The sequence below is a fragment of the Cinclus cinclus genome, chromosome 5, assembly GCF_963662255.1.
Source record: "Cinclus cinclus chromosome 5, bCinCin1.1, whole genome shotgun sequence".
NCBI lineage: Eukaryota > Metazoa > Chordata > Aves > Passeriformes > Cinclidae > Cinclus > Cinclus cinclus.
The window spans coordinates 51,858,267-51,883,137 of NC_085050.1; the positions used below are offsets into that span (position 1 = coordinate 51,858,267).

General features: G+C 38.9%; 1 protein-coding gene across 1 annotated transcript; it reads left to right on the forward strand.

Moving 5' to 3' along the window:
• The first annotated feature begins 354 nt into the window (after nucleotides 1-354).
• SLC39A8 (solute carrier family 39 member 8) lies at nucleotides 355-24,020 on the forward strand. Its single transcript, XM_062493815.1, has 8 exons — nucleotides 355-531; nucleotides 7,293-7,461; nucleotides 11,476-11,645; nucleotides 12,117-12,239; nucleotides 13,397-13,564; nucleotides 19,374-19,581; nucleotides 20,080-20,264; nucleotides 22,942-24,020. Exons 1-8 carry the CDS (start codon nucleotides 355-357, stop codon nucleotides 23,086-23,088), a joined length of 1,347 nt encoding a protein of 448 aa, XP_062349799.1. The 3' UTR covers nucleotides 23,089-24,020.
• Nucleotides 24,021-24,871: the final 851 nt, after the last annotated feature.

A 24,871-nucleotide genomic window follows, 5' to 3' on the forward strand; every position in this document is an offset into this window, starting at 1 on the left:
CGTTGTTTGTGTGACCCTTGGCCCCCGGACCGCGGCTGGTGGCAACCGGGAGTGTCGCATCCTCCCATTCGCCCGCGCGTTGGGCGATCTCGGACACCTTCGGTGGTGGCCCAGGCCGGCGGGGAGCCTGCCCGCTGCCCTCAGCTCCCGAACGGCGGGGCTCAGCCGGCTCCGGGTCAGCGCCCCGCCGGCCGGGAGCTCCGCGCCGCTGCCGCCCGCCCCGCGTCCCCAGTACGCCCCCCGGGGAGGGGCCGAGCGGGCGGGCCCCGCTCCCGCCCCGCAGAGCCCGTGGGCAGGGGCGAGGGCGGCGCGGCGGGGCCGTGCCATCCGCCGCACTCGCCGCGTCCCGCCGGGATGGAGGGGCAGCTCCCGGGCGCGCCCAGCGCCACGAGCTTCGCAGACGATGTGCTGCGCGTCTTCGGGGCCAACCACAGCCTGTCGGCGAGGCAGCTCTCCGCGCTGCTGCAGCGCCTGGGAGCCGCGCCCGCCCTGGGCTCGGCGCTGCCGCTCGCACACCTGCACCACAACCAGGTACCGGCGCTGGAAACGGCCAGGGGCGAGGGAGCCGCGCCGGCGGGGCAGCTCCGAGCTGTCCTACGTCTCGCCGGCCTCGTGTTTCCTCACGGTGAAGCCGGGAAGGAGGGAGGGAGGGAACGAGCAGAAGTCTGCTGGGGCTCTGCGCTCGGGTTGCGGGCAGAGGTACCGGCGCGCCGGTGAGAGCAGCCTGCGGTACGGGAGAATCCTGCCGCTCCTCAGCGAGGAGCTGCAGCTGCTGCTGCTGCTGCTGCCCCGGGACTGGCTCTCCGTCCTCGCTGCTCGGCTCTTAATCTGTCACTTTTCCCGGTTAAATAGCATCTGTCCCCCAGCAAGGAGTGTATGGGAGCCAGCTGGCGTTTCCCTCTGAGACCTGAATAAGCAAATCTTAAGGGCTTGTTAAAATACAGTTGTTACTAGACAGCAAAAACTTGATTATACAAACAGGTCTGCTTGTGTAAAGAAACTTTTTCAGAAATTTTCACGTCTTTAATCTAAGTTGAGTGGAAAATGTACATCCATCGATTAATCTACCAAAAGCTTTTTTTTTAACAGATGTTTTATTTACTGACTGGATCTCACTGGAATATTTATTCTTAAAACATTTGTAATCTGTTTAATGTCTCCATAAGAAATTCAGATCTCATTGCTACTTTTAAAGTCTGTAATTTCAATCACCCGGACCATCCTGGACTGAATTTGTTTCCTTGAAGGGAAATTTTGGGATTGGTGGCTATTTCCATATGTTTAGAAGTCAGAGACACAAAGTTACTCACAAAAACCAAAGGAAAGCCAGAATGACTGTTTTCTCTGGTTTGCTTCCACTCCCTAAGAAACAGAAGAGGGATGGCTCTAGGGACCTTGAGAACTTTTTTTAACATTGAGTAGTAGCTCTCCTGCTTTTTCTGTGAAGGAGACAAACCTTGAATAAGCTCTCTTTGTTTAAGAAAGGTTTAATTGGCACTTCCCTGAAATCAAGGTAGTATTCAGTATAAGCACTGCAGTGTTTGCAGGAGTCGCTGTTTTCAAATCTCACAAATTGAACAGTGTTCCAACTCAATGTGTTACAAATACAAACATTCCCAGCCACACATGCTAAATACAAGTCTGCAGTGTTGAGTATGGCCATGAAAAGCAGCTTTCTTTAAAAGGGCATAGAAAGGAGTAGTTTCTTCAGTCCTTCAGGTTTTCCATCTGCAAGAGCACGTAGGTCTCATACACAGATTTTGGCACAGGCTACAGAAAGGAAAAAAAGTAATGCTCTTTCTCATTACTATCAATGCATGTTCCTCATAAGTAACTTCAAGTTTAACTGAAACAATTTTTTACAGGCCTGTTCTAATTGTGTTCATGTTGAATAATATCTAGGGTATCACACTGAAATCTTTTTTGAAATGAAAACTACTTTTTTTGCTGAGTTACTTGTATTCTTTTTTAAAATTTGCCTTATGGCTGCTCCATCAGCTTGAACCATTAAAGCAAGTGCATTTTGATCCCTCATAGGTGTCAGGTATGTCCCTGACTTGGGGCAGGTGGCTCGTGCAAATGCACACTCACACCACGTAAACCCCGAGTGAGTGATTTTAAACACTGTGAATCTTTGTGCTTACAAGTTGATAATTCAGTGTCTTCTGGTTATGACAGAAGACATGAAGTGGCCTAATACAAGTTTGGGTGTTGGAAGGCACCAGAGGCCTAAGGTCTAGTGATCCTTGATAGAGGAAAGTGAATACCTCTGGAGAGTGAGTCAGTTCTTCCTTAAGGCAGCTGAACCCATTCAGGCTGCATAAGTGCCTGATTGTAGCAGGGCGCAAGGTTTATCTTAGACTTTCAGTTCTTAACTTCTGTGTCCAGAGCTAGTGGGATGACTTGCAGGCCTTTCTTTGAATCAAGATAACATACCCCTGCTCTTCAAAGAGTCCCTCATCTCAAGCCTGAAGGAATTTTTAGTGGAGGGCTTGTCTGTTGGGGACAGGTGATACAGCACCTGGCAGGAAGGAACAGTCTCTGTGATTTTATCCCAGTATTTGTGTTTAGTTTTAATGTCTCATTCACAACAATTTTGGTAAACTTACTAATCTCATGAGAAGATCCACAAGAAGCTCATCCATTTTCTTAGCAATTAAAAGTCTGGATGTGTAAGCCAAAAGAAAATGGATTGATTTCTGTTTTCCTTTGATACCACATTGACTTGAAAAGAGAGAGTAAAAAATTATTTAATTTGTTGGTGATAGTGTTTGAGTGTATACTTGTGTCCTATGATGTCTGTAAAGGTGCTAATTTTTTAATGTAGAAGAAAAGAATCTGGATATTTTGAGCATTATTTTGGATTGAACTGTTGTTAATTTCTTCTGGTTTTGATCTCTTTTTGCTTTCATCATGCACTTTAATAATTATTTTTATTTTGTGTTTGTATTTTCTTCACTCTTCAATTTTTCTGTAATTACCTTTTCGTAATATGTAAGCTGAGACTCCTTGTCAGAGACATAAGAGGTAATTGAGCAAGCACAAATACTGATCAGTACTGTTTTTTCACATCTTACTGTGGAATTGCCATATGTTTCAGTCCTACTAATAGGGGTATAATTAGCAACTGCAGTCTAATAAACATGATGACTTGTTACTTGCTCTGTATTTTGCATTATTATCAAGATGGAAAAGCCATTAAGCCATACTTGATCTTCTGATCACTGAATTCATTGCAGTATGGCAGCTGAACGCATGTGTGCCAAAGGACTAAATTATATGCTCAAAATTTTTGGTCAAAAAATACCTGGAAGGTAAATGAGTATAGGAAAGAAGGCTTGTTAATGTCACCTTTTTTAATGCTTTGATGTAATCAGCAGGTGCTAAAGTCATGCTCCTATTTCCTTTTTTGGCTTTCCTAAATCTATATTTATGCCAGTCTAGATCCTATACCTGAATACTGTGTTTGAATGTAATGAATTTTTTTTTAAACAAAATATTTGGACAAAATTAAATCAATTTTTAAATTAATAATTGTAATCTTTCATCTCAGGATGAGTAAAAATCAAGTAAGTTTAACAGACAATCTGGAACCAGGCTAGTATATTCTTTGATTTGAGGATTTTTTTTTGGTAGTTTTTCACTATTTACAACTTGTCCTTTTGAAAGAATGGAGACAAGAGTGACAGAGTGTGGCTTAGGGTCTTGATCCAACACCATGACCTGATGTTGCCTGGCCACTGGGATGTTAAATAGGCTTAGTTGTTGTACCCTCTAAGTGTCTTATTTCTACAATATTTTCAGCAAATTTCAGTATGTGTGGACAGTTCTCAGCTCCCAGCATGGACAGCTGCCTTGCACATGCTGTGGGGTGTGTGAAATCCCTAAAGCACAGAAATGAATTTGAGCTGCTTCATCTGACTCTTCCTCATGCAGTGCTGCCTATTGAAGGAATGATCATTTTATAATCCAGTTTTTACCTGTCCTAAGTGACACAATGATGTTACCACATTAACATTAGATGTTTTCATTTCTTACAAGTAAGTTTAGGAAGGCACAGCTGTATGTCTCTATTTTTTCTTATCCATGCTCAGACTAAATTAAAAAAAAAATAGAGGCAGAGAGAGGAAAAAAAAAAACCTTGTTGAATAGGCATTCTCTGCATTTATTGTTTGCTGTTGCTACTGTGGGACCCACTGCTCAGCCCTGGGGTGGGCTGGGCTGGTATTTAATCTGGCAACATCTAGAAATTGCAGTGTAGGATGCTGTTCAGTATTTTAGTGCTTCACTTGTGGAATGCTGCAGATAAAACAGGTAGAGCAACAATAATAGCACAGCAGAAGATCAGAGAAGGAACTGATGTATTTAGAAGGTGGTTGTTATGTAGCATTTTTTATTAATTTCTCCAGTTAGAAGAAGCCCATATTGTTTGATCATTTTTGGGAGAGGCTTACCAGGGTAAAGGTAAATATCTATTTGAATAACCTAGTTGATAGTTTAAGTTTTTCTAAGTCTCAATATTCTGTAACCGTGTAAAAAATCTATGATTCAAATCCTCCCCAGTTTTGAGGAAAGCATTTTAAAAATTATTTTTTAACAGTTCAGGGAGGATCAGTTATGTTATATATTTTTTACAATTGTTTATTAAACACTCAGTGACAGTCACATTAGAGGAAACCCTCTCACCTTATCACTGTGATAAGGTCTTGCTGCACGGCAGGGGACAGACATGACAGCAGACTTGGTGAGTCAGGACATCATTTTCAGTCCCCTGTTCCACGAGGCTAAATTTTCTCTCTGATGAGATGGTGCATCAGTCTTACAAAGTAAATATCTTACGTTTTAACAGCAGTGTGGCTGGGTTAATGTATTTACTTATCCTGAAAATATAAATGCAGAGTTTTGCAGTGTGCAAACATGCCTTGTTCCAGTCCAAGGCTTCTAATAGATCCAGTCTTTTAATTAATCCTTTAATTGTGCTGGTGAACTCATGCAAGCTTGTTTTTTAGCTCTTGGGTGTATGTAGGAATTTACTGAGAGTATGAGGTGACTTATAACAATGAATCATTTATAAGAATCATTATCCTCTGGGTTTTATCCCTGATCAAAAATAATAATAGTAATTAAATACAATGCTGTTTCTCAATTTCACATGGAAGAGCTCTTCTCTGATGGTATTTCTCACTTCCATACTTGTGTGTAGGCAAAGTTACAAGTGTCAGGTTTATTTGTTAATGCTGTGTCTGATTTAGTTTCTCTCCATTATCTGTTTTCCTACCTACAGTGTTGTTTAGATCTTTGTGAATTAATGTTAATACTAATGTATTGGTATTTCAACATGCTAGTAATCTATTGTGTATTTTAGGAATGAAATAGTTAAAGGTGATTTCTTTCAGAGATAGTTATGGTATAAATTCTCAGCTCTTACTGGGTCATTTTTCTAACCACAGATGTCCAGAAACAGCTCTGTGAGCTGGAAATAAGCACCATACAGGAACTATTTCTGTAGATCACGACTATCCTTCCTTCTTTTGCTGTGGGCATATTAGCCATGTATTTTGTATTATTCCAAAATGCAGAGTTAACAGTAAAATGATTAGACAACATAACCAGTTTAGAAAGCTCCAGTGGTTTGTGTATTGGTCTGTTAAAGACTGTATTTTCAGTGATAATTTCTTTACTCACTACTTTCATGTAGATTAAATGGAGCAATATGTTTTAAAGAAAAAAAACATCTTCTGTCATAAGCTCTATTTATTTTATACACGATACTTCTTTGACATTAGCATTGGCATTGAAAGATGAAATTATATGCCCTTTGCTTCTATATATTTGAGTCTTCAGGGTCTCATGGCCTTAAAATTTGCAGTGAGGTTTAAGTTCAAGCATGTACCTGAGTACTCTGCTAGATTAGCTTGTTAAAGAGGAAGGACAGAAACATTCTGGATGTAATTTAGCTGAAGTCATTTGAATTGGCCTGCATGTTCTCTTCCTCCAAGTAAATCAAAGAGAGTTCCATTCAGGTGATGAGTTTATGCCTTTCGCCTTTTGGACAGTAACAAAAATATTTATTAAAAGGAGTGGAAGCAGCTCTGATGAAATAAATGACTTGCAATCACTCTGGCTTATCTCTAGGAGTTAATTGCCTTATAAATAATAATGTTGAATTATTGGAGATGTGCTGTGGAATCTGAAGGTTGGCAAATCTGAGAAGAGCAGGGAGTGACCATTTGTGTTTATTTTGCTAAGGCTTCCAGTGCTCTCTGCTTGCAACCACACTGAGATTTGCTACAGGGAAAGTTATGCTGTAATTGATGTCTCAAATAGAAGAAAACATTTGATATTTTTTGTCTTGAGACTCAACCCTGGTATGTGTTTGTTGTGCAGCAATAACTGCACAAAACTATTGTTTACACAGAGAAAAAGAACACTTTCCCTTATTGTAGGAGATAAAGTATGTAAATGAACAGAAAGTGTTACAGGAAGATTTCAGCAGTTTGGAACATTTCACATAAAAAACACCCCCTTTTTCTGTAGATTTATCTTTTATGATACTTTGTGGCTTGTATTTTATCTTTTTGGTTGAAAATGATAAACAGAGGAACCAGCCTTGCCTTGCCCCTGGCCTGGTTTAGCACTGCCAAATACATTTGTTGTTGACCCATCAGACAATGTTATGTCTTAATCTAAAGGTAAAGTGAAGATCCCAAGCAGGCATTTATCGCATGGTTTTACATGACAATGTTTGCCCTTAAGAGTTACTGCTATAAGACAATTGAAAAAGTTTAGATTTAGACCATTTTTAAGGAGTTAATTTGGGGAGATAATGAAGAAGCATTGTTGTGAAGTAGAAGTGGCCACTTACATGAATAAGCTGTCACTGAATTACCAGTCATTTTCTGGCATACTTTGTTACTGAGATTTTAACTGTACCTAGTCTGCTCTTAAATTTAATTATTTTGTAAGTATATTAGGTTTTAAGTACTTTGAAGTTATTTTTCCAAATATATTTGGAAAATATAGGTTTAACTATCCAAATTCTCAGGGCGAAAGATCTGCAAATGTCTCTTAAATTAGTGGTTTATTAATTTGTGATTTATCTAACTTAAAGTAATTAGAATAATTTCTGCTTCACATCAAGCAACCACAGTATTTTCATACACAGTGTACATTGTGTAGACTTCCTCGACAATGCATTACAGTACCTCCATGTTGTAAATCTTGGATTTCTCATTGTATGTCTTATTTTTTTGTTTGCATTAATGTTTTGTCAAAATCCCCTTTGGTTTCAGTGCTTGACTAGTGAAGAAATCTTTTCTTTACATGGGATACCGAATGACAGTCACATATCAAATTCCAGCTTCTCTACAATATGTCCTGCAATTTTGCAACAGCTAATTTTTCACCCGTGTGATCATCAGGAAAGCTTTGTGGACGCATCTAAACCATATTCTTTGCAAGGTTAGTTACTATTACTTGCATTAATGCTGTGACTGGAGTGGAGTTTTCTTAGAGGAATAGTAAGTATTTATCTAGAAATATCAGGAGTGTCTCTTGTTTGGGAAGATATGGTTCCAAAGAGGGAATATAAACTGCTGTTTTAGGTCAGCAGATTATCCAAACAAAATTGGTATCTCTTGACAGTGATCTATTTAAAATGCTATAAGAAATGTGAAAGAACTGACTAAAAGGTATGGAATATTTTGCCTACTTAAGGAAGAGCCTTTCTGACTTGTTTTGTTTGGATAATGGTTTGTGTCTTGAAACCGAAGGACTCATACCTGGTTAACAGAAGAAAAGATGAATCTACAGAAGGGAAGTTTGTGCAGGTGATTTGCAGTGGGAAATGAGACTTGGTGGAATCTGTGTGTATGGAGGCAGGTTAAGTTAAAATTACTTGGGCTGCATATGAGTGGGGGGACTGTCAGGTAAGCCAGTGGATGGTTTACTGAGAAAAAATACTCATATTCTTTCCAAATTCTGACTCCTGCTTCATGTCATCTTCAGTGATGACCTCTCTGTGAGGAAGATTGTTACATGGTTAAGTAGCCTTCATCTTCTTTCTTCCTCTATATTTATAGTGCACAGAACTGTACAGTGCAGTAAAAAGTATTGGACAGGGAATATTTATCTGATTAAAGAAATAACTTGTTGCATTAAGAAGTGTCAAATATATGATGTCTTATTTGAATCAGTATTCTAAATGAACGTAACTGTTCCAAGGGAGTCAGTGGAATTAAAGTTAGAAGTTAGGATGTTGGATTACTAGTGTCTAATGTCAGTATTCATAAGAAGAGCCACAGAAATGCTTTTTGTAACTTTTGAAATATTAGTATTAATAACACTGATTAATATAGGTGGTAATCTTTAATAAGAATTAAGAGATTGTTCCTAAAACATAGGAATGTTTTGCTGTGTGAGTGAAAGATTAGAATTCTAATTGAGTAATCGCTGAAACCATGGTACTAATTTAGTATGACTGCTCTAGATTGCTTGTATTATATGGAGACACGTGTTACCAAGAAGACCATAAGATCCGCATTGGAGAGTAGGGTCTGTTGTTCTCCTTTTTTTTTTTTGTTTGGGGGGGGGGGGGGAGTGTTTGGTTAAGTAGGTTGAACATGGAATCCTTGACCTCCAGATAGCCTCCTAAGCTACTTAGACCATCCCTCTTGTTTTTCTTTTATCTGGCCAGCTCAGAAGAAATGTCCAGTAGCCAGATAAGCAAGGCAGCTTTCTCACTGCCCCTCCCTTGGCTGCAGCACAAGATACCTGCAAGGCCAATGGTTAGGGCATTTTAAACCACCGTGACACATAGTGGTACCTGCTTGAACAGAGATTCCTAGAAAGGCCCAGTGCCCAATGCAGCTGTTGATTTATACACCCCCACCCCATCACAACCCAAATCTGTATCACAGTGGCATTGAGACCCTATGATTTCAGTTACTGCCCATGGAGCAAAGTCCTCCATGCCTGATTCCAGCTGTGACTATGTGAAATTTCTCCCCAGTGACTCCCACTCTCCTAACAATACACTGTCTTCCAGAATATCAATGATGTGCAGAAGAAACCAGTTCAATGAGCTTTAGGAGCAGCTACTCAGAATAAAAATTAAGTGATGCCAAAGTAGAGTAGAAGTTGGAAAGCAACATATGTTAATGTCTTTATTCCTGGGATTTGTAAAACTCCCAAATAACCTATCTGATCTTGGGTCACACTCAGGTTTTCCCCTTACTTGCTTCTCTGAAAGATAATAGGGAGGTGTACAGAGATGCATCAAACAGCTGAAATTGCCCCACAGCATTCCTCATGTCCAAGACAAACACTTTCTGTGTTCTCTGCTTGACTTCTTCAGAAAGGTATTCATGCTCTTCCCCTTCATCCCAGAACAAGGTTAAGGAAGAGCCTGAGCCTACATGTTCTTAGAAGGAACAGTGCTGAGCAGCAGTGTTCTAAGGAGGGCATCTTACTTGCACTCCTGCAGTTTTACTTTTTTGATTTCTTGTGCCTTTGGGTATCTTGGCTGTGTCTTTATTGGGCTATGGTTTAGGGACTGAAAGAATACTAGTAGTTAGGAAAACTCGACTGAGCCATCAGTCTCGGGGAAGAATTAGCACTGTGGCTGAGTGCCCTGCTTGGGTACATAAAGTCAGACTACCCAGCTTTCTGAGATGTGTGGACTCATGAAAAGGCTAGTGTGGATGGAGTCCTAATGAATAAAACCATTTTAAGGCAGCAGTGCATACATGATATTGTGAAATACAGTCATTAATGCAGGAACTTTGGCAACATTGGTTGTCTTGGAATTTTTTCAACACAGTTTAAAATGTACATTTTTGCACACAATATGGGTAGATGTCCATGCACTAAACTAAAATACTCTTGTTCTTCTGTAGTAATCCCAAACTTAGTGTTTTCTGACTCATGATAATGCTGGAAACTCACTTATTATAGATTTGATTTAAAAAAAATTAGTTGCAATCTTAATTGTAATTTAGTTTAATAAAAATTAATCTGTGTATCTTAGTGAATCTACCCATATCCAGTGGTGTGTTTTTCCCTCTCTCCATGTAGCTCTCTCAAAATTGGCAAATGAATGTTATAATTGGCATTGATACATTTGCAAATGCTTTGAATGTTTCTAATGCTTTCTGTTCTTGACATAATATAAAATTCATTTTATAAAAACATTGTGACACTGTGCAGAGTAGAGACATCCCAGCTGCAGATGAGGAGCCTAGCTCAGTGTGTTTGCCAGTTATGTTCCAGAAAATATCTGACCATAATCTGATCTGTTAGTTTCTGCTGTGCACAGAGGGATTTATGGTAACTTCCCTACATACATACAAGCTTATAGTGATACAACTTTCTGGATTATATGAAAATGTTCTCATTTAGGCAACACTGTGTTGGCATTAATTATTTCTGTGGCTAATTTTTAAAGATGAACCCTCTGTGTGGATTACTTCGTAGTTCTGCGGCATCACTTGAGACCTCTTTAGCACAACTTCTGAAGTTTTTCTCTGTACTCACAGGGATTTCAGATGTCCCTGGGAAAAAAAAATTGTCCATAGAGGCACAACTTTGTGAATGCTTACAAACAAAAACACCACATCTCTCCAGCCTACAATGCAGGCTCCAGAATAATTATGGTACAGATTTGTGCAAGTCCTGGTGCCTGAACACTAAATATCTAAGATTATGCTTATGGTGAAGGAAACAAAAATATGCTGAACCCTGGTGCATTTACTGATCCTTAGGAAAGGCTTTTCCCATTGCAGATCTAAATCACAACCTTCTTTTTGAACCTAGAACCTCTTTTTCATGCACTTTTATTTCTCTAGGATAATTAACTCGATTATCAGTTATCTATCACCTCACCTGTTGATAAGCAGTGATGGGCAGCATTTTCAACCAGCAGAATTTCTTTGAATGAGAGGAGGAGTCAGGAAGGTTAGGAATGGAGATATCTCCTCAGGGTGGTTTGAAGGAGTTATCCCCTATCGGGAAGGATTTTCATATCTAATACAGCCAAGACAACAGGTTTTTTGTCATAGAGTTTCTTAGAAGTTATTGCCAATGGGATCTGACTCTGGGACCAGTAAGAAGTTTTGTCTTTTCTCTATACTATAGCTACTCCAGCTATTGGCCTAAGCCTTTATTTTTATACTTCATTGATTGTAGAAAGATCTCATTAATATTAGCAGCAGATAGGCCAGCCCATATATTCTTCTAGCCAATGGTTTCCATTTTTAATATGGTTGTCTCAGAAAGTGTTTTCAGATATTTCCTTTCTGCAGATACACGTCTTAACTGCCTATACATTTTGAGAATTTTGTATTTTTGAGTTTTAATTTCAACCAAGGAATGACTCTTTTACCAGTTCCATGCCAATTTAGCAATTAGAGAAATCCCAAGCAGACTGAAGTGGGTGTTATACTAAAATATTTTGTATTTCTCTTTGTTTATCCACAGTTTGGGGATTTGGGTTCCTGGCTGTGTCTATCATTAACTTGGCATCACTTCTGGGATTGATTTTAACTCCTCTCTTAAAGAAGTCATATTTCCCCAAGGTTTTAACTTACTTTGTGGGCTTGGCCATTGGTACTCTCTTTTCTAATGCAATTTTCCAGCTCATTCCAGAGGTAAGCAAAAGGGAATCATTATTTGGTTTGCATACTAGTTTCTAAAGTGTATTGATTTTAAAAGCATGATGCAGTGGGGTTCTGTGTGTGGGTTGCAATCTCCAAAGAGTTTTGTGTGGGCTTCAGTACCAGTAGTTATGATCCCTCTCTGGAATGTGTCAGTGCTATCAAGAACTATGTCTTGTTATTGGGAAGGACCAAGGGCTATTCTACCTCTAAATAAAAAGAGAAATGCATTAGATAAAGTTGCAGTGAATTTTAATAGTCTACACGGTTAACATTTTGTCCAAGTTTAAAAAATGCAATGAAATTGGAATCTTATACAATTTCTGCTCATGGGAACCTGTGGTTTTGTAATAGAGAGGTTTTTGTAATGGAGAGGTAATGGTGACATTTGTTTGTTTTTCTGGAGATTATTAATTATTATTAAGATTATGGACTAATTTGCATTGCTCTTTTTTTCACTATTAGGCATTTGGGTTTGACCCGAAAGTAGACAACTATGTTGAGAAAGCTGTTGCTGTGTTTGGTGGATTCTATATTCTCTTCTTTGTGGAAAGGATTCTTAAAGTGATACTAAAGCTCTATAACAAGGTAATGAAACCTATCACTAACTGAATGAGCCTTGCCTTAACGTATCTTTCATATTTTTTGAGATACTTGCTAGATGAATAAAATGTATGTAGGGTTTTCTGTTTTATGTGAGGAATTCAGCATTACTGTGTGTTCTGATATATCTGTTTAAAACCTGTACGAATAGGGGAAGAAATCTCACTTTTTTGAGGGAGTTACAAGCAGCTCTGGGAATGGAATCCAGAAGTTGGTGTGGTCAGCTCCAGTTGCTCTCAACATCCAAGCAGCTGCTGTGGTAGCTAAACACATCAGAAAAATGTGGAAATATGTAAGAGGTGGAGAGGATGAAGTCTGCCCATGGAGCTTGTCTTTGGGCAGGAGAAATCAGTGTGACAAATATACCTTCTTGGTCATCTGCAAAGTGCAGCTGTGCTGATAGGGCCTGACTCTGGCCTTCAGTAACTTCAGCTTTGTGTTTCCCAAGTTCCGGTACACAGACCTACTTCAGTGAACACTGCAGTTGTCTCCTCTTGCCCAGGGGTTTGCTTTCTACCCCTGTGTCAGAGTACTTGTCTTCTTTGTGCTCACTTGAGCAAGGCTAAATTATATCTCAGAGAAGGGTGCCTCAAAATCTTTGGTCCTCCCTGCCTATTATTGGTGAAAGGAAACTGCCCTGTCTTCCTAATCTAACCTCACTCCAGTTTTCTTCTCCCAAAGTGCTACTGAAATTTATTATGATTCAAGTAATACTGAAAGTTACAATGATCAGCTGTCCCTCATTTGCAATAGCTAGAAATAGAAGAAATTAATTTGTTTTTATTTATTTATATACAAGGACAAAGGCTAATAAGCTCTATTTGATAAGCAGCCATGAATAGCCAGCAGATGTTGATCACTTTTAGTCAGGCTGGCTTGGGAGGTTCTACATAAAGGTATAAAAATGAAAAGTCTCCCATGTTTTTTATTAGCTGAAAGTAAGAGATAAATTAGGAACGTAGATATGGTTGGAGTTCATTAAAAAAATTAAATGTTCACTGCTGTTCATTTCAGCAATCACTTGGTGTTGAAAGCAAGGCAGCATGAATATGATCTCCCCCACACTTTTTCCTTTTTGTCTTTATTTTCTTATGTTGCTACTTTGCTTTTGTTAGCTACCTACTTGTTTATTTGTCACCTAGACTGGCCATAATTACTTCGAAAATGGAGAAGAGAATCATTCTCAGGATAAGACTAACTCACCCAAAGCACCATCATGCAGCAATGGGGGCACATGTTATGCAAATTCAGCTGTCATAGAGAGCAATGGAAATCTTGGTTTTGACACCATCAGTGTGGTCTCAACACAGGTATGAAAACTGTGTCTATTTATTTATCCCTGCCAATTATATAAGCATATCTGAGGGGTGAGCTTATATGAATTTTTATTACTTTTGTCAAGTTTTTGTAGACTTACAGCTTATAATTTAGTTGAACCCTATGAAAAAAATACATGGTTTTGGGGCAAGCTTGAAAAAGCTGAAAGACTACTCAATTTGTAGCTAACAAAAAAGGCTATGTTGTATCAGTGTTGGAATGAATTGGACAGAGAGATATAATCTAACCAGATTTGAATTTGTATTTAATTTGGTTAATTTTGGTGTTGTTGTTGTTACTGTTTTGCTTAGAGTAATAGTGTGTTTTACTGTTGTGATAATGTTGATCATACAGAATGATCTGTCTTTTGTTCCTGAATACATAAATCCATTGAGTGTGAGAATCTGATTCTTCTGAATCAATGATTAAAGAGAAAAACTAGTACAGTAACCTTCAGGCATTATGTTGTGAGCACTGCTTGTGATAATGCAGTGTATTTGGATACTGTGGGAATCACAGAGGTTTTATGTTGAGACAGAAACCAAAACAAGTAAAAGAAGTCTCTGTTATTTGTGGAGACAGAAACAGTGTGGCCAGCAGGACTAGGGAAGTGATCATTCCCCTGTGGCACTGCTGAGGCTGCACCTTGAATCCTACGTTCAGTTTTGGGTCCCTCACTACAAGGAAGACCTTGAGGTGCTGGAGTGTGTCCAGAGTAGGGCAACAAAGCTGGTGAAAGACTTAGAGCATGGGCCCTGTGAGGAGCAGCTGAGGGAGCTGGGATTGTTTAGCCTGGAGTAAAGAGGCTTGGGGGGGACCTTATCACTCTCTACAGCTGTCTGAAAGGAGGTTGTAGCCAGTAGGGGTTGGTGTCTTCTTTCCAGTATTAAGTGACAAGGCAAGAGGAAACAGCCTCAAGTTGTGCCAGGGGAGCTTTAGTTTGGATATTAGGAAAAAAGTTCTTCACAGAAAGGGTTGTCAAGCATTGGAACAGATTGCCCAGGGAAGTGGTGGAATCACCATCTCTGGAGGTGTTTAAAAGATGCATAGAGCTGTTGCTTAGGGATATGGATTAGTGGTGGTCTTGGTAGCGTTAGGTCAATGGTTGGACTTGATGATCTTAGATCCAACCTTATGATTCTATGATATTATGTAGCAACAAAAAAGCCATCTTTGCTTTTGTCCTCCACCAGTGGGACTCAGAGGGGCCAGGTCAGGGGAGGCCCAATGTGGCCAAGGTTTTTTGGGGCAGTTAGGGTAAGGAGTTAGGTAAAAGGCAAAAAAGGCAGTTAGGTAGACAGGAGGTTGGTAAGCATTCAGCTTTACAAGAATATAGTATTTGAGACAAAACCATTTGGCATAAACTAATGTGTACCCAAGAGAAGTTTAATGTGTCCTCAAAATCGAGAGCTTGTTAAAGAGGGCAAATACAGAGTAGTCAGAAATCAAAATGAAGTCTTTAAAGAGGAAGTCTGAAGCCTGATTGTGCCAAGGTGTGGTAACTGTTTTCAGCCATGGGGATCCATCTATATTCTCTCCTTTAATGCCTGAAGAGATGGACTGCCAGAGTAAATGTTTAATTAGTCATCTACTTTATATTTTCACTTGCAGCAGTAAGTGCAACCTTGGAAACCTTCATGCTCTACCCTAAGTTTGTATCTACTATGCATTGAAATATGGCTTGACAACAGAAACTTTGAAGGAAAGTTATTTGAGAGACAAATTGCTGAAATGTCTGTGTTCTTGAGTGCCCATTGTTGGCCTTTATAACAAAACTTTGCAGTGCCTTTATTTATTGCCTGGAGGCAGTGTCAGGATTCTTTCTTGGCCCTGTGGGTTCTTCCAGAGGACATGTCTGGTTCATGTCTGAGGGGAATCAGACATGCATTAGAAATAGCAATAGTAATCTGAGATATTGTAGGATAAAATAAGAGAGACTCTGTATAATTTCTTAAGTTTGGGAATGAAGGAGAGGCCATTACTTTTTAAATTAAAAAGCCCCATGTCCTTAGAGGAGCATAAATACCAAGGATGTCTTTGGTTTACCATGAACTGTGGAGATACAAATGATGTAGAAACGCACTAATAATAAAAATTAAACCAGATAGTCCAGCTGGATATTACAGAGCTCCTCAGCTGGCATCTTTTTTGATGTTTGCTAAATAACCATGACAAAGTGGAAATAGTCCAGAGGAGACAGACATTGTTAATTTTTTGCTTTGGAAACCTATGTTTGTAGGATATTTTGTCAGTAGTCTGCCTTATCTTAAACATGAAGAATAGAAGAATATGTATTACTTGTTCATCTATTTCTACTGGATACATGATCTAGTAAAGTTCAGAATGTAAATCCAGAAAAACCATTTCATTGTACTTTATATGATTTAGAGAAGTTGTCAAGACATTATTTAAAATGGATTACATGTGAGATGATGCTTCAGAGCTACAGAGTAAATGCAAATGGTGGATAGTCACATACATATCTGTCTATCTATCTATCTATCTATCTATCTAAAACAGAAGGATCTCAGAAACTGATTCCTAGTTTATAAACTATGGTTTTATCTGCATTTTAGAAGTTTGGATCAAGAAAGTAATTTTTAGAAGTAAATCAGTACTGGTATCCTAAATTAATTGAAATTACTTAAAATGTTCTTTTTAGTGGAAAAAATGGGTGAATTATTTAAAATTAAAATTTGTGCATTAGATCAAACTCCCTTTCCTCAGTGAAGCTAGAAACATGTGCAAGAAAGATAATGTGCTATAGGCAGAAATCAGGATGATCTACAAAACAATGCTTCCACCAGTTAGTAGTCAGCTTGAAGGATAGTCACCAGAGAACAGAAAAAAATAGGGAACAGATCTTTAGCTCAGGAAGCTGGATGAATTGGTAGAAGAGCTGTGCTAATTGTATTTGGGTTTCCTTATGCTCATGTATTTTGTGTGGCTTGCTTTATGATACTTCTTTCTTAAAGTGACGTTCAGCTTGTCCGCATGGATTAAGAGAGAGAGAGAGCTGTTACTTGTAAGTGATCCTACCTCAAGTGGAAATAGTACAGGTACAAATTAATAATCTCAAAAAATTAATTGGTACTGCTGTGTTAGAGGAAATGTTGAGAGGAAAGCCTTTAAAAACTAAAGACGAGCGTGTAGTACAAATCTAAAACTTATGTGTTTGAGTCAGCAGGGAAACTCCTCACTTTTTGATACCATTGCTCATTTTCACATCCTAAAAGTATAATTTCAGAACTTCCTGTGGACTGAATAGGAGCTGCTTTGTGGCAGTTTTGGCACTACTCAACCAAGGCTTTGTTATCTATGAGTTCCAGGCAGTGCAATAGGCACCTGAATCAGAAATTCCTGACCTGAACTTTTGTCCTGTCCCAAGGCAGCTCCTACATACAAGAATGTAGTCAGATAAGAGTCCTGTAAGCAAATCATGCAACAGACCTTACAGCTCTGTCCTTAAAGATTTTGTAAGAATTTATTAATAATTTCATTTCCTTGAAGTTCAAAATTCAGTTTGTCTGGTAGTATTTGCATATGGCAAAACTAAAACAACTTGCAACATTATTTTAAATAACTAAAGAAAATTTATTGGAATCCTCTTTTGCCTTCTCCTAAGGAGGAGGTGTTCCTCTGTATCCTTCTAATTCAAGAAGTGGAGATGTGTGTGGATGAGGAGAGAGCACTGCCTTGTTGCCTGCCCTAATTTAAACAATGCTTTTGACAGTGTCTCTCACAACATCCTCACAGGCAAACTCTGGAAGTGTGGAATGGATGAGTGGACAGTGAGGTGTATTGAGAACTGGCTGAATGGCAGATTTCAGTGGGTCAGGGTGTAATTGGAGGCCTGTCACTAGGGGTGTCCCCCAAGGTTCAGCACTGGGCTCTGTGTTGTTTAACCTACTCATCAAAAACTTGGTGAAGGGGCAGGTGCCTCCTGAGCAAGTTCACTTATGACACAAAGCTGTGAGGAGTGGCCAGTACCCCGCAGGGCTGTGCAGCCCTTCAGAAGGGCCTCGACAGGTTGGAGAGGTGGGCAGAGCAGAACCTCCTGAAATCCAGCAAAGACAGGTGCAGCATCCTGCACCTGGGAAGGAATAACCCCATGCACCAGGACAGGCTGGGGTTGATCTGCTGGAAAGCAGCTCTGCAGAGAAGGACCTGAGAGTCCTGGTGGAGAACGAGCTGTCCATGGACCAGCAGTGCCCTTGTGGCCAAGAAGGCCATGGGTATCCTGGGGTACATTAGGAAGAGCATTGCCAGCTGGTCGAGGGAGGTGATCCTGCCCCTCTGCTCAGCCCTGGTGAGACACATCTGGAGTGCTGAGTCCAGTTCTGGGCTCCTCAGCACAGGAGGGACATGGAGCTCCTGGAGCAGGTCCAGCAGAGACCACGAGGGTGATGAGGGGACTGGAGCAACTCTAATGAGGAAAGGCTGAGGGAGCTGGGCCTGTTCAGAGAGGGGAACTCGGTGTTTATAAACATCTGGAGGGAGGGTGCCAAGGGGATGGAGCCAGGCTCTGCTCAGTGATGCCAAGCAACAGGACAGGAGACAATGGGCAAAAACTGATGCACAGAAAGTCCCACCTGAACATGAGGAAGAGCTTTGTTACTGTGTGGGTGACCAAACACTGGAACAGATTGCTCAGTGAGGTTGTGGAGTCTTTCTCATTAGAGATATCCAAGAGCTGCCTGGGTGCAATCCTGTGCCATGTGCTTGAGGAGCGATGTTGGACCAGATGAGCAACTGTGGTCTCTTCCAACCTTAACTAATGTGTGATTTTGTGCTATGTATGTCTGTAGGCACACAGATGTATATATTACTGCTTATGTATTCTAGTAAGTGAGCACTAGTTAATGCTTTATAAGCATTTTTTTTTTTTAATGGGGGAAATACTATAATGCTTGCAAACAGTCTGTAAATACAGTGTGTACAGAAGTTCAACAAATGGGTAACCAGGAACTTTTAGGGGAGCTTAATTTGAGCTCCCAGTTAAAATAGCAGTTCTTTTTATGTGTGTTCAGGTTTTTCATTATTTCATGGCACTGCATGTATAAATTAGTTCCACTTCTGGGAAGAATTAGTAAGATCCCTGGAGTGTATGTGCACTGCAGTTTCATATTAGCCTATTGATTTCATGCTCCGAGCCTTTAATTGTGCAGTCAAAATTAGCCACCACTGTTTTTATTGAACATTCACTTTGTAGAAACTAATTTGAATAGCTGGACTTGACTGTCATTGCCCAAAATTAGAAATAAACTTTATGGAATATCTGAATGTGTCTATAGTGTAGACACATTCTACAGTATAGACACATCATATATATCATGTAGATAGAATTCTGTTACTGTGGTAGCTGAGTGTGTCTTCAGTGAAACCATGAGGTAGTGCCAGTTGTTTTAAATACAAATGCTGCCAGTCACTGAGATCAGATCCTTCTCACTGTACATGCTTATTAGAGCTGGCAGAGGAGGCTTGGGACTGTCTTTATCTGGCAGTGACTCTAGAGAGACGTTCAGACCACTGTGGCCTGAATTGCTTCCTGTCTCAGCTGAAGGGTATCCAGGTGACACTTTGCAGTCAGACGAGTGATTGGGTCCTGCATGTTACCTTGTTGAAACAGAAAAAACATTTGGTACTACTGCTGTGCCATTTGCTTCTTGAACCAAGCAATTTGGTCTCCATATGCAGCAGTGCTTGAGTTTATACTTGGCATTCATTTAAAGAGAGAAGCAAATTCATTGGCTTCTTTATTCAGTGTTTTGTGTCATTGTTTTATTCTATTTTTTTTTCCAGGAAGAAGCCACCCAAAGCAGCTTATGCCAGTGTCTTAAGGGGCGTCCACTGTCAAAGATTGGGACCATTGCTTGGATGGTGACACTGAGTGATGCCGTACATAATTTCATAGATGGCTTGGCTATTGGGGCTTCTTTCACTTTGTCTCTGCTTCAAGGGCTTAGTACCTCCATAGCCATCTTGTGTGAAGAATTTCCTCATGAACTGGGTAAGGAACTTTATTACACATATTATTTGCTGTGGAAATCACCGTTGTAGGTGGTTGTGTTGGCATAAAGTTGGCAGAAGTTGTAAGAAAGTTTAGACAAATTAATAGAAAAAATATTCATCAAAAAGTTACTGAATACCAAAACACACATCTGGCACAGGAAGTTCCCAAGTGCAGGTGGGTGGAAGCTGGGACCATATATTGGACAGGTACTAATTATCCTGTTTATATCTGCTGCATACAGTGTTGTATTAATTAATTTTAGAATCAGAAATCATCATAGGTAGTTGTGTGTTCCTGTGCTCTTAGCTCAATCTTGCATCACTATTTGTTTAGAGTATTTCAGTTTCCGTAGTATTGAAGCGAAATCCTCATCATGTATTTGAATAAAGAAAAACAACACAGGGATATGATGTCTTTTCTTCAGACTTCCTTTGAAATCGGAATATAACCACAATATAATTTTCTGAAGATGGTTTTCTCTTTTTATTCTTTTAGGGGATTTTGTCATCTTGCTTAATGCAGGAATGAGTACTCGGCAGGCTCTGTTTTTCAATTTCCTATCTGCATGTTCTTGTTATGTTGGGTTGGCCTTTGGAATATTAGTAGGCAACAACTTTGCTCCTAACATCATCTTTGCTATAGCCGGTGGAATGTTCCTGTACATCTCTCTGGCAGATATGGTGAGATAAAATTTCATTTTCAGTTATTTATTTATCTGCAAAAAAACCCCAAACATATACTCCACTAAGTCTCTCCAGTAGAATTTAGTATTTTCTCCTTCTCATGCCAGTGACTGATAACAATAGTAGTAATAATAATAATAATAATAGAATATTGTCACTTAAACCCTTAATGGAGGTTTATAAAGCCTTTCGTATTGGTAACAAGTTATGCTTATTCATGAAACACTAAAGCCTTTCACCCCACCATATTATTGAAAAGGAGTTTTAGACAGAGACAAGCCTTTCATGAATTTGGCCTGGTTTAGTCAAAGAATAAAAAGTGTATAAACACTTCTTTTCCAGCATTTTAAAGTGTCACAGTATTTCACCTTATTATTTTAAAAGGTTCACTTGTCTATTTAAACCATGTTGTGAAAAAAAAACAGAAAAAGAAAGGTAAAAAGAATTAAGTTAAATATTACGTTTTGAATTGAATGAAAGGTGTCGTGTAACTACCTTTCATTCAACTCAATGAAACTGTAATGAAATAATTGATTTAAATTAGATCCTGGTTTAAATTAAAGAGTACCAGCCTAATTTTCATGGTACAAACAAAAAATTTTGCTGAGTTCTATTCAAAATAGTATGTCTACCATTTATTTTTCAGTGTGCTAGAAGATATATGGAAAAGAAATTGTGCTAAAATCCAGATTGTATTTAGGCATTGGGGGAAAAAAATATGGATTCACAGGCACTTAGAAGTTTTCCATAATTTCCTCTTATGATGATGTTTTTTTTCAAAATGAGTAAGATCTTTCAAGAGTTTGAAGTTTTATTATGTTTAATTTAGTGTTTTAAGAACAGATGCAACAGGTGAAAAGGTGTTTACATTTGACACATGAGAATCCATTTGAGTGCAGTGCTGGAAGAGTGAGGCCTGAATCTGAAAAGATTTGAGACCCTAGTTTGGTTCCATGTGCATTTAGGAGCTGTCATATATTTATAGTGACTATTTTATTAAATGCTGTTATAGTTTAGGTAATAGTATAGGATTTAATAAGTTGTTAGAGTTATAAACAATATAAATAGTTTATTTTATAAGCTTGCAGTACCTTAATTGCGAATGTTTTTCATTTTGCTTCACTCATATAACAAATAGTAATGTACTGAACTCTGATGTGTAAAATTCATGGCGTAAATTTATAGTAACTCAAGTTTGTTATTAAATCCATCAAAGTAGGTAACATTCTTTTCTTTGTACCTGTTGTTCTGTTCTCTCTGTTTCTCTCTATCTGTCTCTCTCCCTGTACCCTCCTCTCTTTCTTTTTATAGGTTTTTGGATTGTATCAGTTACCTATCTGAATTTTTCTTCCCCCTAAAAAGTCTGAAATAGGGTATTGAAGTGCTCTGTACAGAGATCTGGCTTTCCACTTTCTTACGATTTTCACACACTTCTTGTTCGCTTGTCCAGAAGCAGGTAGGATGGACTGGAATGTCATGCTTTCCTCCTTTTCTTTTTGCTGTACTTTTTTCTTCCAGTATTGGCATAGTCCAACCCCTGCCAGTAGAATCACTGAGTGGGGAGGCTGTGGGCAGGAGGGAATGTATGCTGAGGTGTGTGCACAAATGAGCCTTGCTGTATGGCATGAAGTTAATCTGGTTTTGTGCTGTTGTGCAAGAATGTGACGGAGATATGGAACGATTTCTGGGAAGCTTTGGGCACTTCCCGTTAACCTTAGCCTGTTCTTCAAGAGTTACGTTACCTTGAATGAATGTTTTTGTGTTGTGAGATCAAAGAAATATACAGTTTCTGAGTCACCCAGCCTGAAGGCTTCCTAACCAGGGCTGAAATAAACTGTCTTCATTGTATTCTGGTTATACTCTTCTCAGCAGAACGGGAGAATACTTCAAGGCTTATTTCTTAAAAGCCACTCTAGTTGACTTTACCTGCAGCAAACACATACTCTGAATCATCCCATGCAGGGAACATCATGCCTGTGCTCTTCTGCTATCACCTCCACTGGCTCCAGAGGCAATATCTTTGTTTCTGCAGTTAGCAGGGCATCAATTACCCTTTGCTCTTTTGTTAACCATTGAAGTATGTATTACAGAACAAAGAATCCCTTTGTGGCACTGTAATGTTATATTGTGTCTGTTACCACCAGCTTCACACCACGTGTCTTCCTCTTCTTCCTTGCTTGACCTGATGAGCCCACCAGACCTTCCACACGTAGAAGGTTTCTGATTTCTGAGGGGTTGTCTGTGTTTTCATCTTCACTTCATTTTCCTTTAGATAAAGCAGAAGAATCCCAATCTTCTGTTTTGTAGACAAGGATTTCACTTTATAGCAGTGGAGGAAGAAACAAAACATTTAGCATTACAAGGGCGGCTGCTCCTAGCAATACATGGACCAACAACTGGAACCCAAGAGGCTGCTGGAATCAAAAAGGGAAAATTCACATGAGACACAACCAGATAAAGCCACAGCAGAGGAAAACAAAACACCCTTTCACCTTGCCATCCTTGGTGGAGTAGTTTTTCAGGGTAATTAGGGTGATATTTTCCTGCAACTGCCTTCACCCTCTGTTAGTTCTATATTCAGTCCAGAACAGCAATATGGTTCTGTTCTTAATGCCTTAAATTAAGCATGCTACCACGAGATGGCAATACTTACCTGAAAATATCCCTTTTTCAGTTCCCAGAGATGAACGATATGCTGCGGGAGAAAGTGACAGGAAGAAAGACGGATCTTACATTCTTCCTTATTCAGAATGCTGGTTTACTAACAGGGTTTACTGCTATCCTGATGATTACCTTGTATGCAGGAAATATCGAGCTGTGAAAACGGGATCAGGATTGGAGACATCAAGTAAACTGCAAGTGGAAGACACTTGAAATTCATGCAGGGACATTCACTTAAGCTACTCAGTTTTGGAATGGTGGCAAGGCCCGTCCTATCTCTCTTGCCCCAAATACAGGAAGTTCTTCTTTAGGACTTGCAGTTGAGCCAAATAGTAGGAGCTGTGAGCTTCTGTATGAAGCCAAAAAATGATGCTAATATTTTTATTTCTTCTTAAAATTATCAGACATATCTGTACTGTCATAAGGAAGGGTGTTACTTGGCCAGTAGAATTATGTAATGCATGCCACTACATGCAACTCCAGACCCACTGAAAGCTGCGGTCTACAAGGAAGATGTGTATGTAAAAGAAAATAATACAATTTCATATCCTTTTTTAACTGTGATGAAGGCAAGCAGTTTCAAAACTGGTTAATTTTTATGACTTTTGTTGCAGGATTTGTCTGTGTAACATCTTCATTCCCCACCAAAAAATGAAAAAAAATCAAACCATTTCAGAGTAGGTACTAATGAAGTTAACATTTTTAATTACTAATTAACACTGGAAGCAAAGATACCAGTTCCTGCTTTTGATCTTTTATCTTTATAAATGCACTAGGGAATTGTTGATTTATTTTGAGAACCACTTTTTAAAAAATTATTTTGAATTTATGACTGTTTATCAACTCCATAATGTTTTAGAAACATTGAGAACTTTAAAAATGTTTTGAGTATTATGTATTCTATGAAAATAATAAAGTTTTATACTTACGCTTCACATCTCTCCCCTTTAAAATCCAGGATTTCTGTCTTACAAAGGAGAATTTAGGAAAACAAAAACCTGCTAAAATCAACATTCCAGTATGTTTTCTTCATAATTTGAATGATTTCTTTGTTTGCAGTTGGGTGGAATGAAATGATAATAAAATATACAAATTCTTACCACAATCTGTTGCGTGTGAACTTTCTAAAATCATGATTATATGTATGAGTTGTTCTGAAATAAACAATTCATCTGCTCATTACTAATCTGTTGTAAGATGAGTGCAAGGAAGTTCTTACAAAATACATTCCATTTCAGTCACCACTTTGCTTTGAAGGAAGTGTTGTTATTCTCCAGTAAGTTACATTTTTCATTGATTTTTAAGCAAGTTTTACACCTTCAACAGAGATACTGTTTTTTGATGTATTTCCTTTCTGTAGGAACGTGCAACTATTTTATTTTTAATTCTTTATTAAAATAGTCTTTTCTACCAGGTAAAATATTTATTTTAATACTTTATTTGACTCTCATCTGTAATTACTTTAGGAAAAAATAACTTCTCTAAGTGTCTGTTAAATAAAAGCTTTAAGGCAAACTGGACAGGAGCTGTAGATAGTACTTTAATATATGTTATAAATGTTAAAATATAAATATAGTAGCCAAAGATACTTGCTGTATGGAAAAAGCATCTATTAGTAATTTTGTGCCCTCTAAGGCTCTGTGAGGAAGAATCCACCATGTCTTTCCTTTAATTCTTTCTTTTTTGATTTCTTGGATATAAGCTGTTTGCAAATGTTACTCTTGTGTATGACAATAATGCATTATAGTAACCATGAATTTTCATAGACTTCCTAAAATAATGTGACAATTCCTAGTTCATCAGATTATTTTAGTAATATGTCCAAATGGTACTTTTCACCTTTAAATCCAAACATTTGCAAAGGAGACTTAACTTTTGTTAATTCCCTGAGGAGGAAAAACTGAGACAAGCAAGTCACTGGAATAACCTACTCTTGGATCACA